The sequence below is a fragment of the Microtus oregoni genome, unplaced genomic scaffold (assembly GCF_018167655.1).
Source record: "Microtus oregoni isolate MIOR12 unplaced genomic scaffold, Mior012 000000F_ref0000247, whole genome shotgun sequence".
NCBI lineage: Eukaryota > Metazoa > Chordata > Mammalia > Rodentia > Cricetidae > Microtus > Microtus oregoni.
This window is the reverse complement of record NW_024543059.1, coordinates 44,943,050-44,967,882: the sequence shown is the minus strand read 5'-3', so window position 1 is coordinate 44,967,882 and position 24,833 is coordinate 44,943,050. Positions and strand designations below refer to the sequence as shown.

Genomic DNA, 24,833 nt, shown 5'->3' with positions numbered 1-24,833 from the left:
GTAGCCAGCTCCAAGGGCTGCACTCCCCCTTGCATGTACTGGCACCCTCTCCTTTACTCATCTCTTTGCCCTCCTGCCAGCAACCTTTATGGTTTAGGCCTCATTCTCTTTCCTCCACCAACTGGAAACTTTGCCCCTCCCCAAGGCTTCGTGGACCATCCCCTTGGGTCTCTGACACCGAGTCTTTACATTCCTGGCCCAGACCCCCGTGTCCTGTGAGTGTCTTTCCCCTAAGAGTTGTCTCATTTTCCTCCCTCCATCCCACCAGGCTGGCGGTTCCTGAAGCTAAATGCCCATTTTTAGTGCCCCACTTCTCCATCCACTTATCAGTCCCATCTTCCTCTGGACCATTGAAGATGTTCCCAACCCATTACAGGCCCCGCCCACTTGTCTACGTTTCTTCCACCCTCTTCCTAATGAAGTCCAAGTTTGCAGCCTCCAGCAGGAGCTGGTGGTGCACGCCTGCCATCCCAGCTACCAGGATGAGGTTGAGGCAGAGTCAGGATAGCAAACCTAAAGCCTCCCTGGACTCTACAACGTGCAGTTTCGGTCCCTCCCTAGCTTCCATGCAGAAGTTCCCAGGCCTCTCCTTCCACCCCTTCCCACTATCCCTGCCCCCGGTCAGCTTTTCAATCAGGTTCCATCTCCACCTCCAGTTCTGGTTCCGCCCCTTCCCCGCCCCCAAGTGAGACCCTTCCCCTCATTCTTCCGTCCCAATAAGAAGGACTGTTATTGATTTCTTGGGTTTCCAATCACTGTTAACCTAACTAAACCCTCCCCTTGTTCATCTGCTTTTCCAATACAGGTAGGGGAGTGACCAGTTTGGTTTCTTTGTCAGCTTCTCCTCCTGTGGTTACTCCCTTTTTATGAACCCCCTATCAGATTTTTTTTTTTTTGAGATAGTTTCATGTAACCCAGGCTGGTCTCCACCTCACCTGTAGCATGATCTTCAACTCCTTATCCTCCTTCCAACCCTCCCTCCCCCCGGCTCCACCGCACCTGTCTCTTTCTCATACCTGGCTCCTAGGTCTCCATTTTCGCTGTATTGCTGAGTTAGGCATTTTTAGGGTTCCCTTGACGCCCCGCCCCCTTCTAGGTACGACCCAATCCCTGAGCCTTCTCTGCAACCCCACCTACTCTAACTAGGCTTGGTCGGAGTCCGTCTAGCCATGGCCCCGCCCATCTCCGCAGCCCAATCAGCTCTTGCCCTTCCTCCACCTATCCAATAGCCCTTTCCTCATACAGTCATCGTCTCCTCTCACCCAATCAGCTTGGACTTTCCACCCGGGCCCCGCCCCTGCTATCCCGCCCCCAGCCCCGCCTCCCTGTCCAATGCTGAGCTCAGTGTGCGTTTGGTGGTTCCGCGGGCGCCAGGGGCTCGGCGAGCAGCATCTGCAACCGGCACCAACGCCGCCGCCACCGGAGTCTCCGCCGCCGCCGCCGCCTTAGCAGTGCACGCAGTTCGGCCCCGCCGCGTGCCCGGCGGGTGCCCCGCTTTCCCGTGGGCCCGGGGGCCGGCGCGCCGAGCCATGCCCCGGGCTGCCGGCGGTGGCCATGGGGCGGCACGGCGGCGGCGGCGGCGACAGCGGTAAGATCGTGATCAACGTGGGCGGCGTGCGCCATGAGACGTACCGCTCCACGTTGCGCACCCTGCCGGGGACCCGGCTGGCCGGGCTGACCGAGCCCGAGGCGGCCGCGCGCTTTGACTACGATCCGGGTACAGACGAGTTCTTCTTCGACCGCCACCCGGGAGTCTTCGCCTACGTGCTCAACTACTACCGCACCGGCAAGCTGCACTGCCCGGCCGACGTGTGCGGTCCGCTCTTTGAGGAGGAGCTAGGCTTCTGGGGCATCGACGAGACAGACGTGGAGGCCTGCTGCTGGATGACCTACCGCCAGCACCGCGACGCCGAGGAGGCACTCGACTCCTTCGAAGCTCCCGACTCCTCGGGCGCCGCCAACGCCGCCAACGCCGGAGGCGCCCACGATGCAGGCCTGGACGACGAGGCGGGCGCAGGAGGCGGCGGGCTGGACGGAGCAGGCGGCGAGCTCAAGCGTCTGTGCTTCCAGGACGCAGGCGGAGGCGCCGGGGGACCTGCCGGGGGCGCGGGCGGCGCGGGCGGCACGTGGTGGCGGCGCTGGCAACCCCGCGTGTGGGCGCTTTTCGAGGACCCCTACTCGTCGCGGGCCGCCAGGGTGAGCGCGCTCTCCGAGCACCTTTAACTATCCCAACCTCTCTGCTCCCAGAGTACTCCATGCCAAGTCTTTCCCCACCCGTCCCGTCTCCCCAGTCCTCTGGAAGCCCTCTTTCCCTGCAGCCGGAGTTCCCTACGCCCCTTCAAACACACCCCTCCCGAACCTTCAGCTTCTCCCGGGCCTTCCAAACTCCAACCACTGCTCTAAGTCATCGTAGATGCTGAGAAATGGCTCCCTAACTGAAAATCTCCCAGACTTCCCTGGCAGTCTCACCCTTTCCTTTTCCACACACCTCCTGAGACCTTCAAAATATCTCAAGCCCTCAAAATGTCCTTAGCCAAAACTCAACTCCCCGTTCCTTGAACACCCCGAAGCCCCTTATTCCCGGTCCTCGGTGTCCCAGACCTTAGAAACACTACCTCCCGTGTCGTCGTCGTCCCCTCTCCAACTCTCCCTCATTCTCTGTCAGGGCCCAGTCTCTAGATCTCTGTTTCTTTCTAACTTTGGACCTCCTGGCAGTTTGTGATCTTCTGCTCCTAGCTCTCAAAGTTCTAGAAGATCCCCGCCCCTGCAGAACCTCCAGGACCTCACTGAACCTCCAAACTGCTGGTTCCAGTCAGGACAGTTTCCCAACGACCTAGCTACAACGCTGAGTCCGGGGAGCGGTGTAGGGGGGGTCTTTTGTAAAACTCTCCTCCCAGATTCTTCCTCACCCTCTTCATCAACCCCCTGCAAAGACTCGCCCCATAGAGCTCAGACTTCCGCAATCAGGACCCACTTTTGTGTCTCCAGAAGGGCCCCATGCTTTCCCTCTCCTCTTTAGCACCTCAGTTTGTGCCCCTCCACTTTGAACTACCCTACAGTTGGCATTATATCCCCTCCCTCCAATCTCACACTGTCCTCTGCCTGTAGGATCCCTTCCCATTTCCATTCCTCCCTCGCCAGTTACTTTCTCATTCTGCCAAGTGACTTTCAGAAGTTTGAGTCCCCTCCAATCTAGAGACCTAACTCCTGCTACTCACCCCCAAGTCATCAGTCCAGAAACTTCTCATATGGTTTCCGTTCCCACCCCACCCCCTCTTGGGATAGCTCAACCCGCTGGGTTCTCCTCTCTTAGCCTTGCTTAAGCTTCCCCTACTATCACTCCTCCGTTTGTCTCCCCTGATGGTAAATCCAGAACCCTAGAAACCCCTAGGTTCCCTCAACAATCTCTCGTGGAAAAGTTTGTGAGCCGCAGTAGATACCCTCTTGATAGCTCTGGCTAGAGCTTTTCCTTCTTCCTAAACTTCCTCCAGGTCGGGAGACCCTAGAGGAGGGTGTGTGGGAATAGCCAGGGGAGTAAATTCAGGACAAAAGAGGGCACTAGCAAAAGTGGGAAACAGAAAGCCACTCCTCCCCTCCTCCCCTCCCCCCTCCTGCCACCTCGCCGCGTCCTGGGCCGGGAAGGACGCAGAGCCGCAGTGCCGCATTCGGGCTGGTGGGGGGGGGGGGGGGGGACCGGAGGCTTCGCATAAAGTTTTAGTTCCTGAGAAGCGCTGAATTGGCGACATTTAGGGTTGAGTTGGGAGGAAGGGGAAAGAAAGAGGGGCAGGAGGGACATGGCCCCAGATGCTCCTTCGCGCCTCAGAGCATCTCCACCCCCACTCGATGCTTTGGGGCGCCCTTTCTTCCTGTGACCCATTGAAGGGTGCTGAGACTGAGAGGAAGTCTTTGGGTGATGGCCAGGCTAGGGGTCCAGAATGGCTACGAAGGTCACGCATTTATTAATTGCACCGACTTTTGTTTGTCTGTTTAAATATCCGCTGTGTGCTGGGTACTTTCCAACCTCCAGGTGGACCTTCTTGCAAATTGGGAGCGCAAACCACTTTCAAGCTCAGGGTCCAGCCCTCCGGGCTCTGCTTTGCTTTCTTTCTAGAACCTCGGTACCCTCCCATGCCTTCTGCTTCGGAGTCACTTCAGGGGAAACCAATCCTGCACCTGTGACTGCAGCGGGTGCCCACCCTTCCTTGGACTCCTGGGAGGGAAGGGATTAGGCAAACTATAGGCCCGGTGGCTTTTAACTGTGAAGCCAAAGCCTTAGGTACTGCGGCTGCGCGCGGCTTGCTTGCAGCGCTTCGGCTTGGAATGAGTTAAGAAGGCCACCAGGCCACTGCGGCTGCGCACTGCGGCGGGGGAGCTGTCCGTGGTACTGGCCGCCGGGCGCCCTGCTCCGGGCCCGGCCGACCCGCCCCCACTGCAGTACCGCAGCCTGCTGGTTGGGGGCGGGGAGGCCCCGGGCATGCGCTCTGCAGAGACCTCAGGCCTCTTCTCCACTGCAGAGAAACCACGTCGGTGGTCTACACTACTGACCACTGTCCCATCCAACCCTAAGGCCGCTCATCCTTCAGTTATTAAACTCTGACTGAAAGCCCAGGCCCCTGAATTCACATCTCCATAACCATAACCCCTCCCTATACACAAGGCTTCCTGGTCCTCTTCCCGTATCAGATTCCCCCACTTGGCCCCCTTCTCTGGCCTTTGCTTGAGGTTAAAAGTCCAGATCCCCACACACAGGCCTTCCTCCACAGGACTCTCCTCTTTCTGATCTTCCCCCATTTTATAAGACAGCCATCTCTCGGACCTTGCCTCTCTAGTCCCAACTTCTTCCAGATCCTGATCTAGCCCCCTCTTCCTCACTAGGTAGCAAGACTCTGGGTCTCTCCCACTTTGACAAAGCACAAGCCTCTCACCTCCCAGTTACTGGACTTTGGCCCCTGAATTTACCCCCGCAGAACCACAACCTCCCCATCCACAAGGCTTCTCGGTCCTCTTCCCTCTCCTTAGCCTTATCTAGCAAGGCCTTCCCTCTTCAGTTCCCCTACACCCAGACTTTCATCCCATCCCCGAACTACCGCAGGTCTCTGTTTTTAGCAGATCACTTGCAGTGGGGTCCTTAGAGCATGGCCATTTTCTGACCCCCTTATCCTTGCCCCAGCTAACTGATCCACTGTACCCTAGTAACAGCTCAGATCTCACTGTGTTCCAGGCACTCAGCCAAGCACTGTTTTTGGAAGCAAGCCCTCTGTACACTCACCAAATCTTCATAACAATTCCATTAAAAAACAAAATTCAGATCCAAAAAGCTTAACCCTTGTTCCAGTTTGACAAATTCAAATCCAGGCTTTTGAGAGGGGCCTAGTGGCAAGCAGACTTCATATCCCAGTGACTCAGGAGGCAGGAGGACTACAAATTCAAGGCCAGCCCAGTCAAATTAGCGAGACCCTGTCTCAAAATAAAAGTTAGAAAAGAGGGCTAGGGATGTATCTTGGGGACAGAATGCTTACCTAGCCTGCGTAAGGCTGTGGGTTGTACCCCCAGTGCCACAGAAATAAGATCTAGTGTCCCCACATGCCCTTACCCTTCCCCAGGTTCAGGTTGAGTCCCAAACCTCTGAGACATGGGTAGTGTGGTTGTCCCTCTCAGGCCCATCCCTGAATAGAATATTTGAACCCTTCTGGGGAAACCTGATATGGGAAGTACCCAGAAAGTGCTCTTTCCCTGGGTCAGCTGTGGCAAGCTTCTGCCCTGAGCTTCTCAGAACCATTTAAGTGGGGACACTTGGATTCTAATGGGATTTGGGCCCTGAGGTGGGGAATGGGAGGCAACCTGAAGGGTCTTTACTCCAGTGATGCAAATGTATTGGTCACCCCATCCTCTCTCCCTCCCTCCTGCAGTATGTGGCCTTTGCCTCCCTGTTTTTCATCCTCATCTCCATCACCACCTTCTGCCTGGAGACACACGAGGGCTTCATCCACATCAGCAACAAGACGGTGACGCAGGCCTCCCCGATCCCTGGGGCTCCCCCAGAGAACATCACCAATGTGGAGGTGGAGACAGAACCCTTCTTGACCTATGTGGAAGGCGTGTGTGTGGTCTGGTTCACCTTTGAGTTTCTCATGCGTGTCACCTTCTGCCCGGATAAAGTGGAGTTCCTCAAGAGCAGTCTGAACATCATCGACTGTGTGGCCATCTTGCCCTTCTACTTGGAGGTGGGCCTGTCAGGCCTCAGCTCCAAAGCTGCCAAGGACGTGCTGGGCTTCCTGCGTGTCGTCCGCTTTGTTCGCATCCTGCGCATCTTCAAGCTGACCCGCCATTTCGTGGGCTTGCGTGTGCTGGGCCACACACTCCGGGCCAGCACCAATGAGTTCTTGTTACTCATTATCTTCCTGGCTCTGGGGGTCCTCATCTTTGCCACCATGATCTACTATGCTGAGCGCATTGGTGCCGACCCTGATGACATCCTGGGCTCCAACCACACCTACTTCAAGAACATCCCCATTGGCTTCTGGTGGGCTGTGGTCACCATGACCACCCTGGGCTATGGAGACATGTATCCCAAGACATGGTCTGGGATGCTGGTTGGGGCGCTGTGTGCCCTGGCTGGTGTGCTGACCATTGCCATGCCTGTGCCCGTCATTGTCAACAACTTCGGCATGTACTATTCACTGGCCATGGCCAAGCAGAAATTGCCAAAGAAGAAAAACAAACACATCCCCAGGCCTCCACAGCCTGGCTCACCCAACTACTGCAAGCCTGACCCCCCACCTCCACCCCCGCCACACTCCCACCATGGCAGCGGTGGCATCAGCCCACCACCGCCCATCACCCCTCCCTCCATGGGGGTGACTGTGGCTGGGGCCTACCCACCTGGACCCCACACACACCCCGGGCTGCTCAGGGGTGGTGCTGGGGGACTGGGCATCATGGGATTGCCTCCTCTCCCAGCCCCTGGTGAGCCCTGCCCACTGGCTCAGGAAGAGGTGATTGAAACCAACAGGGCAGGTGAGACTGGGGCCAGCACTGGGGGTGCAGGGAGACCTGGGGAGAGGTGGGCAGGATTGCAGGTGCAAGGCTGGGGCCAGCACTGGGGGTGCGGGGAGACCCAGCAGGATGGGGGAGGTGTCTCTTAGGTTCAGGGGTGGAAGGCAACAGTAGACAGAAAGGACAAATGGTTAGAAGGCTAGAGAGGAAGCAGAAAGGACTATAGAGACAGGCTCCATGTGCGAGAGTGTTTCTGAAGGTGTGTTTGTAGCCAGGCTGCTCCGAGAGACCCGTGGGCAGACAGCATAGCGAGGCTGTTTGTAGACTCGGAAACCCAGGTATCTGGGGCATGCTTCCTAGCCCTTGGAGGCACTTGGTACCTCCCATCTTGAAAAGTAGAGGTAGGAGGATCAGGAGTTCAAGGGCTAACCTGTGCTACACGTCCCTGTCTCAAATATCACCAGGGAAAAAAGTACAAAGAGAGAAAGAGAAGGGAAGGAGAGAAGTTAGGACGGGAAAGTGGGTGGATGGGAAGGAGAGAGATAGCAGGGACTCAACACTGGGGAGCCCGAGACAAGAGGGTCAGCACATGTTCGTAGCTATCCTAGGCCACACACATCCAGAGACCCTGTCTCAGGAAAACAAACAGAAAAAGGTTTTGAGTGACCTCCTGGGCCTGCAGTCCACTCGCATTCTCTGTCAGTTTCCTGGGAAAAGATGAGAGAGGGGAGAGAGAAAGAATAAAGAAAGAAGAATTCTTGTAACCCCAATACTTAGGAGGAAGAGGCAGGAAGATCAGGAGTTCAAGGCTGGTTGGAGCTACATGAGACCCTGTCTCAAAAAGAAAAGAGCTCAGTGTAAATAAAACACAGGGAGTCTCACATGACTCCCAGGAAGGCTAGGGACAAGCCTGCACACCAGGGCAGTGCATGACTCTGGCAGACTGTGCCGAGGCCAGAGCTGGGGAAGGCAGCATGGCTGGTCTGCCAAGTATCACCATCACTGATGAGAGGGAGACAGTGGAGTGGGCAGTCAGCAGGACAGAGTTTAGGACCCACCTACATGTGGGCAGAACAGCCAGGGTGTGGAGCTGCAAGGTACGGTCTGCAGAGACAGCATGAGAATCAGCCAGGCCTAGTTGATCACACCTGTTACCCCAGTATTTGGGGAGCTGAGGCAGAAGGATGAGGTGAGTTCAAAGCTAGCCTGGGCTATAGAGCAAGACTGTCTCAAAAGAATTTTTTAAATGAGTCAGGCCAAGAAGAGGGAGGAGCCAAGAAAACGGGTGGCTGTGCCTGATTTTGCATGTTGTGTGTGTCGTGGGGGACACTGTTCCTTGCAGGCAGTGACTTGGGTGTCCTGGAGGAAGGAGTTGAGCCCCCCCCCCCCAGGCCTTAAGTAGGTCAAGAAAATGAGCTAGTCTGCCTGGCCCCCCATCTTGTTCCCTTAGCCACTGACCCAGTTTTCCACCCAGTAAAAAATAGCTCAAGTCAGAGCCTAGGGGACCCCCACCTCACCCTCCCTCACCTGTCACCTCCCAGCCCTTCCCCACCCTGCCCTTTGCAGCACCCCACACTTGTCCCTAAGCAACCACTTTGCAATCCGTGGCATCCTCCCTGTCCCCTCTCAGGGCCTGGCACCTTAATGCTGGTTGTGCCCAGCACCACTTTTGTTTTGTTTTGTCTTTTGTTGTTTGTTTGTTTTGTTTTTTCTTGGAGGCAGTCTCACTATGCAGCCCAGACTGGCCTCAAACTCAGAACCCTCCTGCCTCAGCCTCCTGAGTGTTGGGATGATAGGTGGGCACCACCGTGCCGGATCCACAGTAACCACAGCGGCCCCAGCCACTCTCCCAGTACCAATTGTGGACATTCCCATACTCACGCAAGACCCGATTGCCACTTTCTAGCCCTCGACTCTGCCCCTCAGCCAGCCACTGCCCGTACCCTCCGCCCATTGTCTTCCCGGCCTACCGCCCCCAGGGTCACTCTCGGACCTCCATCCCTCCAGCGTCCTCCACTCTCAGCTCTCCCTTCAGTCTCTGTTCTGTCTGTGACCCCTCACCTTGCAGTGGACCCCCGTCCCAATGGGGACCCCGCAGCCGCTGCACTGGCCCACGAGGACTGCCCTGCGATCGACCAGCCAGCCATGTCTCCAGAAGACAAGAGCCCGATCACCCCCGGAAGCCGGGGCCGCTACAGCCGGGACCGAGCCTGCTTTCTTGTCACTGACTATGCCCCCTCCCCTGATGGCTCCATCCGAAAAGGTGAGGTGCCCCCCAGGAGCTCCCCAGAGACCCTTCCTCTCTCTCCAGCCCCGGGGAGGGAGGAGAGGGGATGGGGGAGGTGCCAGACTTCCCTCTGTGTCCCCCTCAGCCCCAAACTACCTTCTTCCCTATCCTCCCTCGCCTTGAGCCCCAAATTTCCTCACCTTTCTTTATTTCATCTCCATCTCCCCCACCCTCCCTGACTCTCCGGCCTCTTCCCTCAACCCCAGCCACTGGTGCTCCCCCACTGCCCCCCCCATACTGGCGCAAGCCAGGCCCCCCAAGCTTCTTGGCCGACCTCAACGCCAACGCAGCGGCCTGGATATCCCCCTAGTGGACGAGCCCCCTTCCCCCTAGGGTAAGTAGTTCCCCACCATGCCCCCCAACTTCCCTTCCTTCTGTACCTCCAGCTAACCTCTGAGAACACGCTCTCCCTGACCATGACCCTCAGCCATGGTGAGCAGCTGCACCCAGTTCCTGACACTGACCCCACCGTCACCCCAGGACGCACCTAGTCCTCACTAACACTCGAACTAACCCAGCCCCAGCTCCCACCTGTAACCTCTTCACCCCAATCCCCACCCCACTGCTGCCTCTACCCTCACCTGTCTGCACCCCTCTCTGGGTGTTTCTATCTAGTCACCAATGTGGGTTGGATGCCTGGACACTCCCGAGTGCAGGAAGAGTGAGCCAGGCAAGTTCTCTCTAATCTTAAGATGAGAGACAGGGACACAAGAACCAGGAAAGTGGGGCTGTACTAGAGGCCAGGCAGTAAGATGGGTGGAGCAAATCATGAGGCTGGAAGCTCGTGAGAAGCCGGATGAGAGTCTAGCAACAAGAGGAGGACCTAGCTGGAACCAGGTCTGTGAGATGAACACATGACAGCCAGTGGTCTGTCAGGAGGGATAGGAAAAGCCAAGCATGGGAGTACACATCTGTAAATACAGCATTCTGATGTTGGGGCAGGGGGGTTGTGAGATTGAAGGGTTAGAAAACAAGATCCTGCCCCCACCCCCCAATTTCTTGTTTTAGCTACTATACTTTGGGGTGATTTGTCACATAGCAGAGGTAGCTGTTACAATGCCCCACCATGAGGAGGGAAGAACTTTCCTGGAAGGCTCAGGCTCTCTCTGAGGTACTCTCAGCCTTGGTGTGCTCTCTCAGTGTGAACAGCGCTGTCTATCTGTGTTGTGGGTAGGCACCGGCACAGCTGACTCTGGGAAAGCTGTCTGAGAAAGTGACTTGAGACCTGAAAGGAGAGGCCAAGTACCCAGACCTAAGTGCTGAGAAGGCTGGGGAGGAGGGAGGCTGGGTTTGAACCCTGTCCATAGAGCTCTTGCCTAGAAGCCCCAGTGAGGGGCTGGGGCATGGCTCAGCAATGGAGAACTTGCACAGAGGACGGGTGGTGTGGCTGAACGGGGAAGGGCTGCAAGGGCATCCGAAAGCTTAGTGCTGGGGAGGCCAGCTCTGTCCTAACATGGGAGAAGTTGCTTGCAGGTGTTGATCTACTACCTGCTCGTTCTAGAAACAACACAGCACCTTCTTTAGAAATATAAACACATGAAGAATCCTTGCTCTTGGCCTAAGGCTGTATGGAACCCCCATGTTCCAAAGACCTCCAGGGAGTGCCAACTGGGAGCAGACAGGTGTGAGAAGCTAGGCTTCAGGCTCCTAGCCCAGAGGGGTCTGTGTGCCTCTCCCTTCCATGTCGTTCCTACACCCACCCCATCACCTTCCATGTCCATCTCATCACTCCTTCCTTCCTTCCTCCCATCTCACCCCACCCCCGCTTGAACCTAGACCTCTATTCCTTACCCCTTGTTGGAGGGTTCCTGGTGGGATGGAGGGCAAAGCAGAGTGTGTGGGGAATCCCGGGGGGTGGGTGAGGCCCTTGCTTTTTTCGCATATGATACCAAAATCCATTCACTGAACTCAAATGATGGCCGGAGCTGATGGGGCTGGCTGAATTCTCTGCCCCAATATTCCCCTACTTGCCTGCCTCTCTGCCCCAATATCTTCTTTCCTTACTGGCCTGTCTATATTTACCCTCTGACCTTCTGACTCCCATACCCAGCCCCATTCCTTCCATCCTCGGTCCCCCCCTTTCCCAGCCACCCCGGAAGCTCCTGCCATATTTGATGTCTCTGGCTACCCCCATTTCACTGCTCCCATCACCCCCGGAAAACACCAGAGAGGAGAAAAACATCCAGGCGTTTCTCCGTCCCCCCAACAGTGAGCCTGTGTTGGGGAGCCCCCATCTGCCTCCCATTCCCCATCCTTGACTCTCTGTTTCTGTCCCCAGCTCTTGTCACCGCCTGAGACCTCGCGAGACCCTCGGGTTCCCCCTGTCCCTTCCCCCCAGGTTAGCAATTGGGAATGGTGGGAGGGGGTGTCCCTGAGACACCGGGCTTCTGTCCCCCACCCCAGGCACTCTCCTGCAGTTAGAATACACCTTCCAGCCTGGGATGCTTAGAAAAGTCATCCCAGTACCTGGTGCTAGCAGAGCAATAAAAAAAAAAAACAAAGCAACAACAAAACCCACCCACCCACATGGTCCTGATACGGGATCTCATGAGCTGTGTGACCTTACTGCTTCCCGTCACCAGCAGACCCCATCAATTTTGGAATCATCCACCTCATCCTATGTCCTGGACTCTTGAAAGATGTCCATGTTGAGTGGAATGGCTTATGCCTTAGTCCAAGGCTACCTACCTACTGAATTTGAAGTCAGCCTAGGCTAAATAGTGAGTTTGAGGCCAGTCTAAGATACACAGTATGCTCGATTAAAGCCAGCCCGGGCTACACAGTGAGCTCTTATTACATGGTCCCAGGGTATCTCCTCCCCCTCCCTGCACCAGGCCCCCAGCTCCCCCCTGCACAGCCCCCTCCACCAGCTGCTGCCTCCACCCCAGCCCTTGCCGCCCACCATCCCACCTCGCCAACTGCTGCCTTTGGGCCTCAGATCAGGGGACCGACCGTGGGGAGGGGGAAAAGAAGGGTGGGCAGGCTGGGTGGGGCGGCTTAGTGGGCACCACCCACCTCCTAATCCTTTCTCTCCCCTTCCCTGTGTCTGCACCTTTCTTGTGGATGCTGACTGACTGCGATTTCTTCACCTCTCTCTCCATCTCCTCGGCCCACCCATCCCGCTTATGGGTGTTTCTCCCCTCTCCACCCTTCCTCTCTCTGCCTCTGTGTCCCTGTTTGGGGTCTCTGTGTACCCTCACCCTGGCTCCTATCCCCACGCACCCTCCCACCCTTGTCTCTGCTCCTTCCTCAGGTTACGAGAAGTCCCGCAGCCTGAGCAGCATTGTGGGCCTGAGCGGGGTATCCCTGCGCCTGGCGCCCCTCGCCACTCCCCCAGGCTCGCCCCGGGCCACGCGCCGAGCTCCCCCGACCCTGCCCTCCATCCTCTAGTGCTCCCTCTCCCGTGAGGGGACTGGGGGTGATGGGAAGGTCGAAAGGAGCTAGGAGTGGGGGCGGGGAAAGGGTTCTTTAAAAAAAAAAAAGTCATTAATAATATGCAAAAGAGGCAATGATGCCAGCAGACACCCTCGGGCCTCTCCCCAAGTACTAGAGCCTCCAGGATAGAGGGGGTGGGGCCGGAGCCTGTTCTCCCCCTACTCTCTCCCCTCCCTCCCCCCCCCAAAAAAAAGCAAACCTCAGGTTGTCATGAGCCATAGGACACCCCTCCCATCGACTCCTGTAAATAACTAAAAGCTGATTCCATCTTGGGGCACACTCCAGTTTGCATGCCTCCCAGACCCCCTCTTCAGCAATAAGCCCATCAGGAGCTGCTTGCAGTGAGTTGGAGGGGAGGCCGCCAGGAGCTTCTGGGGTCGGGACTGGCATTTTAGGGGTTTTCCTGCTCACCCCCCAAAATGGTGACCCACCCATCACTAATTGATTCAGGAAAAACAAACAAAAACCTAGGAACGTGTAGGGAAAGGAAAGCAGGTTGATCCGGCCGCAGCCTTCAGGAGCTCCGCTGGGGGTGGGGGGGTTCTGCCAGCAGCTCCCGGGCTTGGATGACTCCAGCTGGTGCATTCCACCCACGCCCGCCTCCAGGGATCTGCTCCCTCTATTCACTGCATGGACTTAGCCCTCCAGGCCCACAACCCTCCACCCTACCCTGACTCCACTCTATCTCAGAACATGAGACTAGCACCCTAGACTTCCGGAGATTGACCCAGGCACCGTGCCCTCCCATCCCCATGCACTCCGGCGCCCCACACTTCCCACTTCCATCACTCCCAGACCCATCCACCACTGGCCTGGCCTGCACTGCAGTGTTCTTCCACCCTCCCAGACCCTTTCCTTGTATCCCAGCTCACTTCCAGCCTCTGGGACCTGGCAGTCCTCATGACCCGGACATTGCTCAGATAAACTCAAGCTTCCCCTGACCCCAGACAGCCCCAGCCCCCTGCCCCCTGCCATCACACGCCTCTGTCCTGGGTACCTCTTCCAGGATGGGCTCGGCCTGTCAGATTCCAGGGAGCTCCCACCCCACCCAGCATCTCTGTCTAGGCAGTACCCTCCTCAAAACCCGTCCCACCGAGATGGTGCCAAAACACAGTTTCCCAGAGCGTGGGACTCCTGTTTCCTCTTCGTGTGCTGTAGTTTACAGAGCGCACAAACGACCAGGTGTTTAAAACGTGTGTGCTCCAGGCACAGCACACCTGGCTGGTGCGAGCTAGCACCGCAGCAGCTGCGTGTGCTGTGTGTCTCCGAGCAAGTCAAGGACAGTCAAGCACACAGCTTGCCTAACGTGCTACGGTCCCGGGGTTCAATCTCCGGCAACCCCTCTTCCCCTAAAACAGCCCCAAAGTGATCACAGAAGCTGTGGCCCGCGTGGTGGGAAAAGAGGACATGCTCACCTCGGCTAGGACCTCAGCCTGCGCTTCCCCGCGTTCCTTGCCCAACATGTGCCACGTTCGCGGTGGAAAACTTTCTCAAATCCCATCTTGGCTCCAGTATGCTACCTCCCCCTCAAACCCAGAGACCACACTGGTCCCAGAATCCTAAACAAACTTCCCTTTGGAGCAGGGTGGTCGGCAGAATTAGCAATCTCTCCCTTGTTCCCACAGCCTCAGGGAACCCTCCCTCGGTCACCACAGTGTCAGTGGGAGTGTCCTTGGACCCAATTCTTGATGCAACGATTCCTATGCAAGGGGCATTTTGAGTCCCCCCCGCCCGCCCCCAGCCTTCCCTTGAGATTTTAACCCCGGTGAGACAGGGGTTGAGGGGTGGGGTGGGATCTGGTAGGGACAGGGCAAAGGGCTAGGGGACTCCAGACACTAGGGTATGGGGTGAGGACTCCTAATATTGCCAAAGGGTTCGACTTCTTTAAATAGCCCCTACTATTCTCCCGTCCCTCAAAAGAGACAAATGGGGCGGGGAAAGGGGGTAAGAGTCCTTTTTGAAGGGTACCAGCCACTTCTCACTGTCTCCCCCTGCTCTCCAGTTTCCCACACGTATCCAGCTTTTTAGTTAAGCTTTAAAAGAAAAAGAAAGCTACTATCACTATAAATGTCTACAAAACGTGATTTTCGCCCCCTTCATATCTCCCAATTTACCAAACTACGGGGTTCCGTGAGGGAGAGCCAGGTCCTGGTCTCCCTTTTCCCCACGGCCGCCAGGGTGCCTGCAACTGCACGCATGCGCTGCATGACGCGCCCCCCCCACACGCATGCGTTGCGCACCCCTCCTGCGCGGGTGGGGGGGGGACGACGCTCGGACTTGGGGCTGGGGGCGGGACGACGGGGAGGAATGATTGGCAGGGGCAAGGGGGTCTTCCTGAGCTCAGCAGCTCCCCTCCTTCCCCACACACTCACAGCAATAAGTTTCTCTACTTCTAGTGGGCAGACGGGCCTGGCCTGGCCTGGCGCGGGAAGGGCTGGCCAAGGGGCGCTCTCAGGGATGGGGGCGGGTCCTGAGTCTGGGGGAGGGGAGGTCTGCAACTCTGGTGCTAACGGCGGGTCTTCCTGGCCCACCAGCAGGCAGGGAGGGAGGGGTCGGCAGGCTCCTCCCCCAAGCCTCCCCCATGCCCACCCAGGGTGCATGAACCACCCTCGCAGAAGCTGCCGCATGTCAGCCCTCCCCCACAAAGAAACAGTGTCATGCCCCTCCCCAGCCCAATAAATGATTCCTTTTCATTTAGAAGTGGCTTTTTTGATTTGGGGCTGGGGTACTCACTGGGAACTTAGAAAGTAGGTGGGGGCTGGGCTAGGTGATGTCGACCCAAGAGGTAGAGGAAATACACCCTGGGCAACAAAAGGTGAAAGACGGCTGGGAACAAAGTTTCCCAGAGTCCCCCATGGGACCTGATCTTTTGGTCTCCTTGGACACTGGGGCAAGTATGGGCCTTGACCTTGGTTCCCTTGATGACAAACGCGAACCTATTCTCTTACCCAGAATGTATGAGAGCCACAAGTTTGGGAACTTGAGTCCTAGAACCCAGGAAGAGAGTCCTGGGGAGACAAGGTGCTTATGAAAACTGTCTTCATGTGCAGATAACCAACCCTGGAGCCAGGCAGTGTGGGGTTCGGGTCCTGGGTCACTCATCCTGTGTGCTGAACACTCTGAAAGGGTCACTCCCTCAGCAATGGCTGAAGATGGAAGATGCTGAGGAGACAATTGTTTGCCTAGCATGTAGTGGGACACCGAGACTTTGTGCTGTGCAGTGACTGCCCCGTCCCTAGGAGGATCTCACAGATTACAGCGGCAGAGGAAGCCCCTCACACTCTCCCCAGTTAGGAATACAGCCATGGTGAAGGATTCAGGCGGGTGTAGTTTATTTCTTCAGTCCTGGAGCATGAGGGACCTGAATACTACCCTGTCGAGCACACAGATCTACCCCACCCCGTAAAAGAGGGCAGGATACTGGGAGGAGAATGGAGGCCCCCTGCCTGCCCTCCGCAGGGGACAGGCCTGCGGAAAATGGGAGCAGAAAGGACATCCTTGCCGTCCATGCTCATTTTGTCCCCTTAGTAAGAGTGACCATTCTTGCCTCCTGCCTCCCAGCTCCTTGGTTTAGGACCTCGATTTGGAGTCCTGTCCCAGTAGGGTTCATTAATGCCAGAAAGTGCCAGAGGGCAGCATTATTTCAAAGTACAAGCCAGGAGGGATACTGGGACAGGCCCTGTCCTTGGGGCATCTAGGACAGACTGGGTCACTGGGGTGTGGCAGGGGGTGGAGCCTCAGGTTCCTGGGGTGGTGCATGCCCAGGCTCCGCCCCCTCAGCCTCCTCTTCATCAGAAGCCACGCCCTCCTCCAGCCTGAACACCTGGCGAACAGTGCGCGTGGTGAAGGTAAGAGGGCCGCGCCTGTGGGAGAAGAAGGCGTAAGTGCCGGGGGCGGAACAAAGATGCAGGCAGGGATGAGAACACAGGTGCAGATTGGGACAAGAGAAGCTGAGCTCAAACTCTGGCAAATGGTCAAACAGGTGCACAGGGCACCTGAGCAAGGCTGAAAAGCACAGCGGGGAGGCCAGGGAAGCCACAGCTTCCTCCCCACCGCAGGGTCCAATCCCCATGCTGGTCTTCCAAGCTGAGTCTTGCTCTCCTCTCCTGGGTGGTACCAGCATGTGGGTAACTTACCGGAGCCTGTTCCTCAGCGTGGTCACCTCCCTGTTCATGGACTCCGCGGACTCAGTGACGTCCTCCAGCTCCCGTTGCAGCCGCCGCCGACCAGCCTGCGCCCGCGATGCCTCCTCCTCTGCTTCTTCCAGTTGCCTCTTGAGCTGCTTCAGCCGGAGGTTGCTTTTCTCCAGCTGAGAGGGGGGGACGGACCATGTCATTCCCTGGTGTCCCCCAGTGCCTACAGCAGCTATGGTGACCTACTGAGACTTTCACGGTTATGGCAACAAAATATGTGGAAGATAGCTGGGTGTTGGGCAACCGAGACCAGACAGTTAACTATCCAAGGAGCAGAGAATAGCCGACCCTCCCTGTAAGATCCTGCCCCTCACCCACTGCCTGTGTTCTCTGGGGTGTAAGGGCACATAGTAGGCCTGAGGGAAGGTGAGAGGGATGCGCCTCCTGGGCTGCAGCTTGTGAGCCCATCACTCATGCTGGGGCGAGGTTTCTTAGTGATGTAGCTGTCTTTGAGTCACCTGTGGCCCTGTAAGTGACCCCAATAAACTCACTGGCTTACCGTCCGGGCCTGGTGGAATTAGTCCCGTAACCTGTCAGTGCCCTATCTGGTATAAACACGTGGCTCACTGGAAATCACGTGACAGCACTGGCGGGACACTGGCACACTCAGAGCAGCCCCCTCCCATTTACTGCCCTTCTTTGCCTCCCCAGGACTGCTGGGTAAGGGGCCAGCCCTAAAATAAACTTCCTCATGTCCATGTCTCCATGAAACCCAGTGACCACATCAAGTTCAGTGTCTGATCTCCCCAGACACCTCTCTTCTGGGTAAGAACATACATCGTGTGACTTCATTTGTCTCAAGTAATACAGGCTGGCCTTGAACTCAGTATGTAGCTAAAGATGACCTTAAACTTCTGGTGGTCCTGCCTTCATCTCCCAGGTGCTGTACTGGGGATGGAAACCAGGGTCTTGTGCATGTTAGGTAAGCACTCTACCAACTAGCTCCAAGTTCATTTCTTATACTCCTCTCTCTTGCTTCCTTCATCAGGGCCTTTGAACTCCTGCTCTTTCTACTTGGCTCTTCCTCCTCTGTCAGGTCTTAATTCAAATGTCCTCCAGCCCTTTCCAACACCCAGTGGACAAGGCTCTCCATTCCTGTCTTCATTCTTCTCTTTCACAGCCCTTATCAGAACCTGGCATTATCTTTGGTCCTGTGTATAATAGCTTTCCTGGGCTAGTAATGTGAGCTGACGACACCTTATTTCCAATTCCTAGCAATGTGCCTGGCACAAAGGGCATGCTCAATAATCCTCTGTGGAATGAATAGCAAACAAGGTATAGCTGAGCTTTTAAGGACATAGGGATTCTACCTGGAGTCACATACAGGCTTTGTTGCCTACAGACTACGGGATATTTTTCATTGTTGCTGCTGGTTTAAGAAGGGGTCTTTCACTGTAGCATAGGCTCTCCTGGAACTCATAGCAATTCTCCTGCCTTAGCTTCCACCATAGCTGGGATGACCCACTTAGCCACTTGCCAGGCCAGGCTAGCAGTGTTATTTCCTGATTTTGATCCCACTGTTTGTGGTGATGCCAACTGCTCACCTGGTCCCGGAGCTGGTCAGCCACCCTGCGCTCTTCGTCCACCTGAAGAACCACCTCCTTCAGTCGCTTCTCAGCTCTGCGTACCAGCTTGCCAGAGAGAATGCGCTCTCTAAAGAAAAGAGCCCAAGAAACCCTCTGTCACCACAGCATTTTTGGTGCTGTCCCATCCTTGGGTTTCTTCCCTTTTCCCTACCATCTAGCTGCCTCCCACTCAGCCAGACACTGGTACTAGGCTTCCTTCTGAAAGATAGCTATGTTCCTAAAAATGTCTCCTGTGATGTTGATGGTTTTGAGACAGGGTCTCATGTAGCCCAGGCTGGCCTCAAATTCACTATGTAGGCAAGGATGACCTTAAGCTCCTGATCCTCCTGCCTCCACTTCCCAAGTGTTGGGATAGTAGACACGCACCATCATGCCCAGGACTTCTTGCATGCTGGGGAAACACTCTGGTCCACTGAGCCTCAGTCCCGTCCTGTCTCTGGATGTGATTTACATCCCTTCCAGAACAAGGTAAAGATGCTGAACTGGGAATCAGGAATCCCAGCCAGCCAGCCTGTCTGACCTGTTTGTCTATACACAGCATAAGGATTATGGGCATCACACCTACAGATGTGGACTATTAGTACAGCAGACCCACGGTGTCCCAACAGCCAGAGGCTGCCTGCTGTACTGAGACCCCTCAGTGATGAGTTTGATTAGCACAGGGACTCTTGACAGGTAAACTCAGCTTCTATTGCCGTTGCTTCCTTCTTCATTTTCTTGTGTGTGTTTATGCAGGTCTGTGTGCCATGTCATGTGCTAGAGGTCAAAGGGCAGCACTCAGTTATTCTCCCCTTCTGCCATGTGGATCTAGGGTGTTGTATTCAGAACTAGGTAGCAAGCTCACTGAGCCATTTTACCAGTCCCTTCTAAACAATGTTAATCTTTTGATGATTGTTGGGGCCTCAAAGGTTTTTGCACCCCCAGATCACTAGGGAAATTAAGAATGTTAAACACAGGGGCCTCTTCTCAATAGAGAAGATAAAACAGCTGTTTTCCTGCTCAGAAGGCTGGGGGTTGGATATTGGTAATGACCTGGTGACCGTTTTGCTCTCTGTGGTGGCAGATCACACCCACGTTTTACTACAGAGGCCGACTTCATCCAAATCCCCCAGAATGATTATCCCAGGATCTTCTCTCCCTGGACCATTACCCATCCTTAGGGGAGATGTCACGTGTGCTCTATGGCCTGCAACCCCTGTGCTGTAGGACGGAGACTGACTGTTGCGTGGAAACCTTTCCCCAAATTGTACTGTGGTTTAAATATGTTGGCAATGACCCACCCGGGATTAGGTTCCCTGAAGTCTGGTCCAGGTCAACACAGTCTGCACCAGGTTTTCATTCTCTCCTCTTGGGTCAGCTTCCCTGCCTGACAACCTCAGTTGGTATTTTCTTTTGTTTGATAGTTTTGTTTGTTTGGGGCTTTTGTTTTGTTTTATGGGACAGGCTCTCTCTATGTATGCTTGGCTACATACACAGAAACTCTCTGTGAAGATTAGGCTAGCCTCAAATTCACAGAGATGCGTTCGTCTTTGCTTCTGAGTTCTGTGATCAAAGGGCACACCACACACCTAGCCTGATGGTTACTTTTCTAGCGATGGTGGCACACGCCTTTAATCCCAGCACTCAGGAGGCAGAGGCAGGCGGATCTCTGTGAGTTCAAGACCAGCCTGGTCTACAGAGCTAGTTCCAGGACAGGCTCCAAAGCCACAGAGAAACCCTGTCTCGAAAAACAAACAAACAAACAAAAAAAAAAAAGAGACAGGATTTCTTCATGCAGCCCTGACTATCTTGGAGCTTACTGTACAGACCAGGCTCAAACTTACAGATATCTGCTTGATTCGGCCTCTGGAATGCTGGGATTAAAGACATGCACCACTACCACCCTGCTTGACTGTTACTTTTAATTAACTTAACAACTTAGAATCATCTAGAAAAAGAGTCCTAATGAGGGACTGTCTGGCTGTGTCTGTGGGGACTGTCCTGATTGTTAACTGATGGAAAGATGCAGCCTGCAAGTGGGTGACACTCTTCCTGGGTCTGGGTCCTGGACCATGTGTCCTGCTGCCTTGACTTCCCCAGAGTAGTGGATAGCAATGTGACCTGGAACTGCAAGCTGAAGGAACTCATCTTCCCTTAAGGTCCTTTGTCGGGGTGTTTGTCACAGTGACAGAAGCAAATCTAGGCCAGTGTGCACGTGTGTGCACACATGTGTGTGTGCGCGCACGTGTGTGTAAGTGTGTGCATGTACGTGAGCTTGCACATGCTCTTGAATATGGTTGGGGACAGCCTCAGATGTCAGTCTCTATCTTCCGCCTTGTTGAAGCAGGGTCCCTCACTTTGCTTGCCAGTATACAAGGCTAGCTGGTCAGTGAACTTCCAGGGACTCTCCTGTCTCTGCCTCCCATCTTACTGTAGGAGCGCTGGGTTATAGACACATGCTACAGTGTCTGGTTCCATGTGGGTGCTGGGGTTTTGAGCTCAAGTCCTTCCACTTCACGACAAGCACTTTCTCCACTCAGCCAGCTCTCTAACCTGGCTTCTTGGCTCTAAATATGAGTAAGTATGGATATCGGGCTAGATACAACTGCAGCCCTTTGTGCCCAAGAAGGAAACACAGAACACACAGACACTGACCCAGGAGGGCCCAGCATCCTTTTATCTAAGATGATGGTTTGATGGGGTAAGGTGGTTGAATTCTTACTTCTTCCTGTTCCTACACCCTTAGATGTAACATTTGACTGTGGACTTGAACTGTCCCAGGACTTGCTCTGCTTATGGCTAAAGTGGTACAGTGTTAGCTCCCAGCCTTTAGAAGCCATCGACAGTGTCCCTTACTCTTGGGCCCACAGCTCTGCCTGCTGGAGAATGAGAGGCTACAAGTCAGCCTAGGCAGTCAACCCTCTGACAAGCAAATACAGCAGACAGACCAACCAAACACAGCACAAAAGAGCCTGTCAACCAGGCCAGATTCAGAAGCAACAAAAAACTTGTTTTAGGGTCACTAAGTTTTAGGGTGTTTTGTTACACAGCAGAGACAGCTGCAGTACTGTCGCCTAAACTGTGCTCCCCGTGGACTGTAGTTTCTTTCAGGACAAAGCCTCCGCCCTTCTCACCTGCTCTCCTGCTCCAGCTGCTCCTCTGCCTGGGCCAGCTTAGACTCGAGAGCAGCGATCAGCATCTTCTGTCGGGCTCGGGCTCCGGCATCCTCTTCACCCAGGCGACCCCGCAGTTCCTGGATCTGCCGCTCCAGCTGCTGCCTCCCACTCTCGGCCTTGGCTGAGAAACTGCGCTCAGCAGACAGCTCTGTAGTGAGGGTCTCTACCTGCAGCAGGAGAGGAGATAGGACGTTAGTGGCCACACACGGCTCCTCCTGGGGTGAGCGGAGCCAGCGGCTGTTAAGTGCACAGCGCAGAGATTGGTGCTACTTAAGGACTCAACATCACTTCAGCAACCAGGAAAGACAACCCACGGAAAATGGTACCTTTTGCTTTTTAGTGAACAAGAATGTTTCAAATTTATTTAAAATTGCGCAAAATTATTTAAATCTATTTAAATTTAGTCTTAACATTTTTATTTGAGATAGTGTCTCATGTAGCCCAGGTTGACTTAGAACTCACAATGTAACTAAGATGCCCTAGAACTCTGAGCTTCCTGCCTCCACCTCCCAAATGCTGGGATGACAGGCGTGCACCTCAGAGCCAGGTTCAGCTCCGCTATTTTAGTGAGCCCCAGAGATGGTCACAAACTTGTTTAAATGCTCTAAATTTGTGGCTGTGAACTAGGCTATTTCAGGCCCTTCACACTCTCCTCTGCACCAGGGTCACCTGAGGAGCCTGTGAAAAAGAGGTAGGCTCGGGCCCCTCCCACCAGAGACTCTGAGCCCCAAGTAGCACAAGCAGCAGAGACCTGTGGTGTCCTCGGAGGAACGACCTGGGACTCAGCCCAGGCTGGTTAAAGCTTCGGCATGGCGCCTCCCAGGGCACACTCAGGAGCCCGGTGGCCCTCCTTCAGCCTTTGACATTTTCATTGTGAAATAAGAACGATGACAGGAGCTGGCGAGGACGCCCTTGGTACAGGGCTTGCCTAATAATACAAGGAGCCCTGGTTTCCCAGTACAGCACAGTCCGGTTTGGTGGCACAAGCCTGTCATTACAGATGGAGGCAGGGGGATCAGGAAAGCAAGGTCAGCCTCAGGCTACAAAAAGAATTCCTGGGCTACAGGAGACCCTGCCTAAAAACTAAAAAAAAAAGAAAAAGTGCTGAATAAGGCTAGACAAACCTGGGGCTGGTTTGTTTGCACACAGGGAAGATTGCAGAGGGAGGGTTGTTGTGACTTCAAGACCAGAAGCAACACCCTACACTTCCACCTTCTCTGCTGACTCCTTTATTAATGTGTGAAACCATCCACTCATACATCAGGGCTTGCTTTTTGTATCCCTGGCTAGCCTTGAACCTGTGACAATCCCCTGACTTAAGATACATGGCTTCAAGCCTTTCTGAGAGTCCTCAGAATCACAGATGAATCAATGAGCCCTGCCTTCCTGATTCACCCTTCTCCAGCACATCAAATGCCCCCCTTGGCTCGCTAGACAAGAGTGCCCCAAAGGCTAGGGCGGGATGGGGCGGGGCGGGCTGCCCACCTGCAGCAGCAGCTTGCGATAGTGGTCCTTGAGCAGCTCCGAGTTGTTCTGCTCTTCCTCCAGCTCCTCCTCTAACTGCCCCAGTCGCCCCTCCAGCTGCCGCTTCTCGTCCAGGATGGCGGTCCTAGAAGAAGGGAAGGTGTTGGGAAGGAGGCCGCAGGAGGAAGGTGCTTGCCCAGGGGGGCAGGATACTCACTTGCTAAGGTTGCTGTTGGCCACCTCCTCTGCCATCTCATCTCTGTCCTGCTGGGCCTGCCTCCGGGCTCGGTCGGAGGCAGCCAGTTCCTGTATGGACCAGCCAGGAGCAGAGTAAAGGAAATTAGGACTTTGGCATTAACCCTCCTGACTGTGAGCCTATGACCTCCAACCCGGAGGAGGCCTCCCCTTAGTGCTAGCCACAGTGTCCTCCTCCCCTTAGTGCTAGCCACAGTGTCCCCCTCCCCTTAGTGCTAGCCACAGTGTCCCCCTCCCCTTAGTGCTAGCCACAGTGTGCCCCTCCCCTTAGTGCTAGCCACAGTGTCCCCCTCCCCTTAGTGGCTAGCCAGTGTCCCGCTCCCCAACTCTTCTGAGTTGTGTCCCCTGCAGCCGGGCTCCCCTTCCATGTCTTTCATCACTGGGCGTCCTCCGACCCCCACGCCACCCACGGGCCCTCCCTCCTACCCAACTGTGCCTTCTTTTCCTCTGCCTCACACCTCATCCTCAGACCTCTCCCTCGCTCCAGCTTCCTGCTCCGCTCCTAACTTCCTGACGCCTGGCTTCATCTTCCCAGGACTGGCTTTGGAGGCTCCTGCTCTGACTCTGAAGAGCCCACAGGACAAGATCCCCACTCCCAATAAAAGAGGGCACCAGGGCCAGGAGATGATACAGTGGTGGTGCAAGCCTTTAATCCCAGCTCTCAGGAGGCAGAGGCAAGCTCTGTGAGTTCAAGGCCTCCCTAGTCTATAGAGTGAGTTCTAGGACAGGCTCCAAAGCTACAGAGAAACCCTGTCTTGAAAAACAACAATAAAACAAACAAAAAACTAACAAAGGCACAGGGAACCACGCTCACCTAGAGCCTCCAACAAGGACTGGCCCACTCCCCCAGGCCCTCTAGGGAAGCCCCGCCCACACTGGGGCCTCCCACTAAGCCCCACCCACACAGTCTCACCTCCTGCAGCCTCAGCACCTCGGCTTCCAGGCCCTTGAGCCTCTTCTCACTTTCCTTGTTCAGGGTAAAGATCTCCTCCCGGGAGCTGCGAGTCTCCTCCACCTCCCGCCACAGCTCCTTCATCTGGGCCTGGGTGGAAGTACTGTGCAGGTTAGTTGAGCTACTAGAATAGAAAACAATTAGCCTGTGGTTCTGTGGGCACTTCCTGGGAGTGTGAGGAGAAGCCAACACCAAGTCTTCCTCCACCAAAGGGGAGCCCGTGAGAAAGGTGGGTTACACTGGGAAAACAGTTATTATTACTATTACATGCCTGACAAAGGGGTTAGACAAGGGATCCTTTCTCTGGGTGCATGAACTGCTGCCCCATAAAAATATAACACAGTGCCGGGCAGTGGTGGCGCACGCCTTTAATCCCAGCACTCGGGAGGCAGAGGCAGGCGGATCTCTGTGAGTTCGAGGCCAGCCTGGTCTACAAGAGCTAGTGCCAGGACAGGCTCCAAAGCTACAGAGAAACCCTGTCTCGAAAAACCAAAAAAAAAAAAAAAAAAA

The 24,833-nt window shown here is 55.2% G+C and overlaps 2 protein-coding genes across 3 annotated transcripts in view; one reads left to right on the top strand and one right to left on the bottom strand.

Moving 5' to 3' along the window:
• The first annotated feature begins 1,345 nt into the window (after nucleotides 1-1,345).
• On the top strand, nucleotides 1,346-13,412 carry Kcnc3 (potassium voltage-gated channel subfamily C member 3). Its single transcript, XM_041648534.1, has 4 exons — nucleotides 1,346-2,196; nucleotides 5,910-7,017; nucleotides 9,065-9,259; nucleotides 12,537-13,412. The coding sequence occupies exons 1-4, from the start codon at nucleotides 1,555-1,557 to the stop codon at nucleotides 12,671-12,673; spliced, it is 2,082 nt and encodes a 693-aa protein (XP_041504468.1). The 5' UTR covers nucleotides 1,346-1,554; the 3' UTR covers nucleotides 12,674-13,412.
• Nucleotides 13,413-16,028: 2,616 nt separating this feature from the next.
• The window catches only part of Myh14 (myosin heavy chain 14), a 72,464-nt gene continuing 63,659 nt past the window's right edge, over nucleotides 16,029-24,833 (bottom strand). For both annotated transcript variants that reach the window (XM_041656335.1, XM_041656418.1), the window contains exons 36-42: nucleotides 24,285-24,413; nucleotides 23,334-23,422; nucleotides 23,138-23,261; nucleotides 21,611-21,819; nucleotides 18,456-18,564; nucleotides 16,855-17,027; nucleotides 16,029-16,581 (exon numbers count right to left, since the gene is read on the bottom strand). In XM_041656335.1, coding sequence (XP_041512269.1) covers nucleotides 16,428-16,581; nucleotides 16,855-17,027; nucleotides 18,456-18,564; nucleotides 21,611-21,819; nucleotides 23,138-23,261; nucleotides 23,334-23,422; nucleotides 24,285-24,413 — 987 coding nt within the window. In that variant the 3' untranslated portion in view covers nucleotides 16,029-16,427. The remainder of the gene's footprint in view (nucleotides 16,582-16,854; nucleotides 17,028-18,455; nucleotides 18,565-21,610; nucleotides 21,820-23,137; nucleotides 23,262-23,333; nucleotides 23,423-24,284; nucleotides 24,414-24,833) is intronic.